Source organism: Amaranthus tricolor, chromosome 9 (assembly GCF_026212465.1).
Source record: "Amaranthus tricolor cultivar Red isolate AtriRed21 chromosome 9, ASM2621246v1, whole genome shotgun sequence".
In the NCBI taxonomy this organism is placed as follows: Eukaryota; Viridiplantae; Streptophyta; class Magnoliopsida; order Caryophyllales; family Amaranthaceae; genus Amaranthus; species Amaranthus tricolor.
Window position 1 is genome coordinate 26,001,134 of NC_080055.1, and position 7,070 is coordinate 26,008,203.

At 28.3% G+C, this 7,070-nt stretch overlaps 1 protein-coding gene across 1 annotated transcript; it reads left to right on the forward strand.

Moving 5' to 3' along the window:
• Positions 1-2,886: 2,886 nt before the first annotated feature.
• Positions 2,887-4,841, forward strand: LOC130823948 (uncharacterized). Its single transcript, XM_057688779.1, has 2 exons — positions 2,887-3,388; positions 4,269-4,841. The coding sequence occupies exons 1-2, from the start codon at positions 2,964-2,966 to the stop codon at positions 4,615-4,617; spliced, it is 774 nt and encodes a 257-aa protein (XP_057544762.1). The 5' UTR covers positions 2,887-2,963; the 3' UTR covers positions 4,618-4,841.
• The last annotated feature ends 2,229 nt before the right edge of the window (positions 4,842-7,070 follow it).

The window sequence follows — 7,070 nt, forward strand, 5'->3', positions numbered from 1 at the left end:
AAAAATATAACAAAAATTACTATAGCTCAATGGTTAGAGTAATACATTTGTTATCTAAGGTTAAAGAGATCAAATTCTAATATGAACAGTTACTTTTTTAATAAACTTATAAATTTATATAATTATATTATAAACTCATTACTTATTATCTTTCATAATTTTACATTCATCCTTTTTTAATTTTGTGTGTTTGTATTTCAGCTATCTTAATTTTAATAGTTATTTTTTTGAGACTTACTAGGCGAATAATAGAGTCAAAAACACTTGTTTTTTTTCCAAAAGGGATAATTATATAGAAGTTTCAACTCCATTTATTAAATATAATTTTTGTTATGATTTAAGTTCAATTCAGTCTATATGATTTAAATTTTTTCATAATTTAACTAGTTTTTATATAGTAAATAAGTTGCTAGTATATCGACTATTTATCCCTGCTAATTTAAAATTCTGATTTCACCCCTGAATTATTCATATTCAATATATCACACTTACAGAAAACTATATAAAAAATTATCTTTATATTGGAATTTAAATAAATTATTATTTAGAAAATTTGCTGAAAGGTAAAGAAGAAATTCCCGTCACAAAATCGTACCTAATCGTCCTGGTAACCTGTCAAGAATCATGATTAACGTTATATGTGTCCCAAGCACAAGCCATTAAAATGATGTAAAACAATACCTTAACATATATAAGATGTTCCTACCTTAGAGGGCATATGACCTAATGGACCACGCACAGACATCACATGAGAGTTTTCAATATAATAATTGTTTTTTGTCTTTAAAAAAATATTAGATGTTTTATTTTAGTTTATTTTTTTAACTTTTTTTTATTACTTTTTATGACTTTTATTTAAATATTTTCTCTTATTACTTCTATTGAGATGGTCCAATATGCACTTTTACTCTTAAATTAATCACTTATGATCCTAAATCAATCAATTAGAGAAATTAATTGATTGTATTTATAACACTTGACCCCATCGAATCAATAGTGACTACCCATGAAGGTTGTAGACTTGCCCCACGGACCAACATTGGTCATTTTAACACACTTTGGTTTCACTCGTGCGCACTAAGGAAAAATTCCTAGAAGGCCACTCATCCAAAGATTGCTCCTCACCAAGCACGTTTAACTGCAAAGTTCTTATCAAATAAACTCCCTTGAAAAGAATATGCACTTTGCTGATATGAGTAATCTATCAACCATTTTTAAAGCTTAACCCAGGTTATCACATATATGAGCCCGTGTCACGGTGAGACGATCTCATATAAGGTAAGTTGTATAATTTAGTGATTTCTATCAATTTTTTAATATATGTACTAAAATTAATAGTGTTGCAATCTCTAAGCGACAGAGTGGGTAATCGTAACGGAAATTGGATCCTTATTTTAATAGCCAAGGTAACATTGAAGGTCATATATAAAGATAATGTTGGGCAGAAAGCTAATACATCATGTTAGTAGTGTCGCACTTTCAGGTATACAAACAGTAAAGAAGCTTCACTTAATCAATTACATTATCAGCAAATTGTAGTAGCTTTATCTTATATAGACAGCAACACAAAATCTCATGCTCATCATGTATGAGTAGGACTGCAGCTTTTGTAACTATGCTTCAACTAGTTTTGCAAGTATTACTAATATTCTCTCGGTTTTTATGAATTAGCTACTGAAAGTGATATGTTATCAAAACGAACATTTAATATAATAACATTTTAGATTCATGGAGGATTTTCATCTAACCACACCTTATTGCATGCACTAGAAGAAGTCCACTTAGTTACTCATTCTGTCTCGTAATATATGCTATAAGGATAAAATTTGAACAAATTAAGAAATGGGTAAAAAAGTGTGATTTATGGGGAAGTAGGAAAAATGAGTAGATGAAAATTAAAAACCTCTCCAATAAAAGAAAAATATTATATTTAAACACAAATTCTTAAATGAGACAATTTTATAGTCTTACCATCCCTATTGGGCTGAGTGCTAACTCATATGTATATATAACGTGTTAAAGTGATTATTTATAATTTTTAAGTAATAAAATTTAATAACAAAACTAATTATATAGACTTATATCAGAATAAGACAGTCTCACAGTTGATTTAAGAAAAACAAATAACAATATATAATAAGAATGTTACAAAAATAATTAAGGAAGAGTATGTTAAACACGTTGTTTGGCATGGCCATTGGGCTAGCTACGTAACTTGTAAGCACTTGGAAGCCAAGCAACCAAAATGTGGTGGGGAAGTTGGAGGGTGGAACCCATCAATCAAACCCAACTTTCCAGGGAAGCAAATATCCCCATATCCCCAATTATACCATTAGCGTAATTTAATACTCCTACTGTCCTACATATATCTCAATTAATTTGCTCTATTTTTTATTCAGTCTGGTTTGTATGAGACCGACTCATGATGAAATGACTTCAAAACAAAAAGCTTATAAGCTATTTTTTTTATTGGGCTATTTAACTCAAATATGAGGCATGTCACACGGTGAGATCCTCTTTGTGTTTTTTATTTTAGTTCGTTTTAATAAATACTTTTATTTGTACATTTGAATATGACGGTATTTTAAATAAACTCGATACCCGATCTTGTAACTGAATCCGACTTTAAAAATGTACTCATAAAAAACCAAATAAAAATGAGATCCAATTTTGAATCAACCTGAAACATATGACCTAAATTCGACCGATAAACACTTCTAACTCTATCTTATTTTCAAATAACGAACTATTTTAATCTATCATACTATTTTTTTAGTTTTGGTACTAATCGCAAAAATATGATTATTTGGTGGGACACATAAGTAATTTTATATATCATTTTTAAAAGTCATTTTTTTCCCAGCCTTTAAGGGTACATGACTATATATAATAACCCCAATCACATATTACTACCAAAATTCATCACAAAAATCCCAAAAATTACTATAATTAGATTACTAAAAATGGATGAATCATGGCGGAAGAGGATGGGAATCTCGGCCACCGGTTCGACATCGAGAGATAGAGCTCTTGAACCGCAAGATTTCTACGACGTTTTTGGGGGCCCACCGAGAAGTTTACTATCAAGGAAACTATCGGCTGATTTCTCCGGTAACGATTGGTTTTATAATGAGATATTTAAGGAACCGGAATCTGAATCTCCGGTAATAATATCCGGTCGCAGGTTACCAGGCTATGTTATTCCTGATAGAAGAAAGTCAAAGAGTAGACATACAAAGTCAAAGTCAATGTCAATATCAAGGTCAAAGTCAACGTGTTCTTCAGTGATGAGCTTTGATGAGTTAAATGAACTTAATGATTTTGGGTCAGCTATTGTTATTGGGGATAATGAAGATGTTGCTCTTTCTTCTTTCACTTCAAGGCTTAGGTGAGTCTAATAAATAAAAAAAGTTTTATTCATACATGTTATTTTCGCCGTCAAAAGTATTTGATAGTCCCTTTGTCAATATAAAATCTAAAAAGCATCATCTGATTCAAGGAGTTTTCACATATTTGAGTTAAATGATGTAATCTCATAAGAGCATAGGGTAATGTTTTTTACAATTGACCGTTAATGACTTTTATTGGTTTTTTTTTTTATTTTTTTACTAAAATCTACTGTTTTAGTTTTATTTATATATCCTCTATTCCAAAATACTTACAATATTTGACATTTTACGTACTTCAATGTATTACTTTAATCTTTAATATTTTTATTTATGTATGATAAAAATAATATAAAAAGTGAATATTAATAATTCTTATATTAAGACGAATTCAATAAGATCTCACTTTATTATGTTTTAACTTAAATTTTAAAACAAAATACAATTAATGAGATGAAAGAAAATTACACAAGTCCTTTTTGGAATAGAGGAAGATATGTTACTTCATGTTATTTGATTATGCTCCTATGTTCTAACCATTTAGTTTCATTGGCTGCACGGAAACTAAAAATAACGTATTGAGTGTTAGAATAGTGGGTATATAAAAGTAAAAGAAATAGTATAAAGAGTAAAAGTTGTGTGATCATATTCAAAAATAAGTGGGCAAATTTATATATAGACTTAAATAAAATAAGGCAAATCCAATATAAAACAGAATATAATATATTAGAAAATTGGGCTTTTAATATGATAAGAAAAGTCTTAATACTATAAAGGAAAAGAGCTTAAATATTACTTCATTAGCAATAATTTTCTTAAGTTGACTTTTATTTTCTGATTTCTACCAAAACTTTTAAATTTGCTATGATTTATGATTTTCAGGCCAATCAATGTACCAAGTAGATGGACAACACCATCCATTTCAGAGATGCCCAAATCTGATCAAAATAAACATGAATTCCCTTCATTTGAATTGATACCAAATGAATGTGATGAGTATATGAATACAATACAAAGTTTCAATTATGGTTACCCCCAAAGTGGGAAGTTTATAAAGGGACAAGATGAAATGCAAGTATCCCCATCTTCCCCTTCGAATGTACACTTAAAAAATGATCATAATATTGAAGCAAACAATAACCATGAAGATATAGATATTGGTGAAGCAATTGCTTGGGCTAAAGAGAAGTTTCATGGTTGGAGCTCACATAATAATGCACAAGAATGTTGAGAAATGGATTGTATTTCAGTTGAAATATGTATCACTTTCTTTGGATTAGATCTTAAATTCATTTTCGCTGCCTCATTCTTTTCCCTTGGTCTACCATGTATTATAAAAAAATGCACAAGAAAGTTTATTAAATAAATAAGAGAGTTGTTTTTTTCAATGAAATTCATGGGCAAAATGATTTTTTGACTATATGTTGGGTTTGGAGGAGGTTATGTTTGGGTGATATTCATATGCATGTGTAAAAAATTAACTTTACTTTTTTTTTAAAAAAATTTCTTGTTAGATCCTTGATAAATAAGCATTGTGAGGTATGCTTGAATTGAGTGTAAATATTTAAGGGGTGAAAAAAAGTCAAAGTAAGAAAATGAAGTTGATAAATGAGAAATTAGTGAAATTTAATTGTTGTAGTGGTGAAAGAATGGTTGCAAAGTGATGAAAAATGAAGAAAACTCTCAATTTTGTGGGTTAAATATTTATCCCAGGGGAGGATGGGAAATGTATTACCTCCATAATAGGAAAAATCATCTTCTTTTTCCATCATTATTTTTATTTCATGGTCAATTTACCTTCTTCACAACTATTTCAACTACTTTAAATGCATCTCTATTTGCCTTCATTTCATTAATTTGACTTTATTTTCTTCCTTAAATATTTACACTCAATTCAAGTATGTCCTAAAGGTGTAAAAAGTCTTTCTAAACTCAGAAGATTATTTCAATTACAAGAATGAATACGGTTTTCTATGAATATTGTTATTGTTGGCCCATTAACCATTAATGTTGTGCAATGGTATGATATTGTCCGTTTGAAGTCTGCACAAATTCATTTTGAGCACCTTTTCAAAATATCTCATATTAAATTTATTTTGCATTATTTATTTTTTAACAATAATTTACCGCTTTTTTTAAATCTCATCTATACATTTAAATTCTCTTTTAATTACTCTAAATAATTCATTCTTTTTTATTTATTAACAAATATTCACTTTTTCTTTAAAAAGCATTCAATTTTGCTATTATCGTAACAAAAATACAAAATAATATATTTATCAACTCTTTCTAGTTTAAAATGTCCACTTAAAAATTTCGCGATAAGAAAGAAAATGCGTTTCGCCATTACAAAACTCTTACTACAAATTAAAAAAAGGAGTTTTTTTTAAAGTGGCCTAATATATAGTAAAAAATTTTCTTTAATAAAAAATCTTATTTATAACAGTTGTATTGTGAGATGAGTTTAAAGTGAGCTAAATCGTCTAATTAAATTAAAAGAAAATTCACTTTTAAACTAAAAATATCCATTTTAATTATTTAATGTTTAATAAGTCATTTTGGCCATTAAGAGTGACATTTTAGATGTTTAAAAAACACCCATTTTATAAGTTGTTTGAAAAAGTCACTTTGCTGAATGTAAATTAGGCTTTTATATGAATTTATCTCACCATAAAACGATCTCATATAAGAGTGATTTTTTTCTTATTAGAAAAAGAAATTTTTATACTACTCTATCCACTTGAATTTACATGATTTGCAAATGGGATTGCTTTCAACGGAATTTAATAGAGTAGTTCAGTAACAAATGGGAACATTGATTGAATAGTGTGAATAACATTAAAAAGAACATAAATATGCTTGGTGTCAGAGAATTATTAGGATGACCTATAAGTGTGTGCTTAAGTGAATATAAAGTGCATAAGGAAATACGGAAATTCGGGTGTTATAGTTGTGAAGTAATTGTATAAAGTTGCATTTGGAAACAAACATTTTATTTTAAATTATAGATTTCAATTATGGAATCATTAATGTAGAATTTGAGAATGACAAGGTTTAAAAGGTCATTCTCAAATTCTCATCTCTAATCATTTCCATAACAATTGTAGATTTGACTCAAATCCAAATTTGAAATTTTTTATTTGCCAAATACATAATTTGAGTCAAATCTATGTTTTTAAATGAAATCCTCATTTCCAAACATAATATAATGTAATTCTACTCGACAGTATTACTCACCACATGCACAACTTATTGAAGGTATTACAGAGAGTGCCACTTATTTGTGTAAGCTTAAATTTAAATTGCATACTATTAAATAACAACTGGTGTACATTCTAATATGAGGCATGAGTTTTAAATACTTGTACATGATTCATGTGTATGTGATCATTCTATTCTTGGCCATTAGTTTTAGTTTTCCATTCTAATAAACAAACAATTTGAGGCATGAGAGCTTTATTAAAAAATTTCCTTCACGGGGAAGATGGTGGAAAATGAGGGATAGGAGTAAGGAAAATAACAATCAAGCATTTTAGCCATAAAAAATAATTTATGTTCTAACTCAGAAAAAATTATTTTTAAATTGATTGAAATCTCTAATCAATCATTCAAACTAATGGAAACCATTACTTCTTCTGTCTCTTTGATTTTGCTACACAATACATGAGAATTTTCACTTTAATA

Bases quoted from the DNA above. Each gene is read 5' to 3' on its own strand.
- LOC130823948 (XM_057688779.1), top strand. From the start codon at position 2,964: ATGGATGAATCATGGCGGAAGAGGATGGGAATCTCGGCCACCGGTTCG. The intron at 3,389-4,268 runs GTGAGTCTAATA...TATGATTTTCAG, and splicing joins TCTTTCACTTCAAGGCTTAG to GCCAATCAATGTACCAAGTA.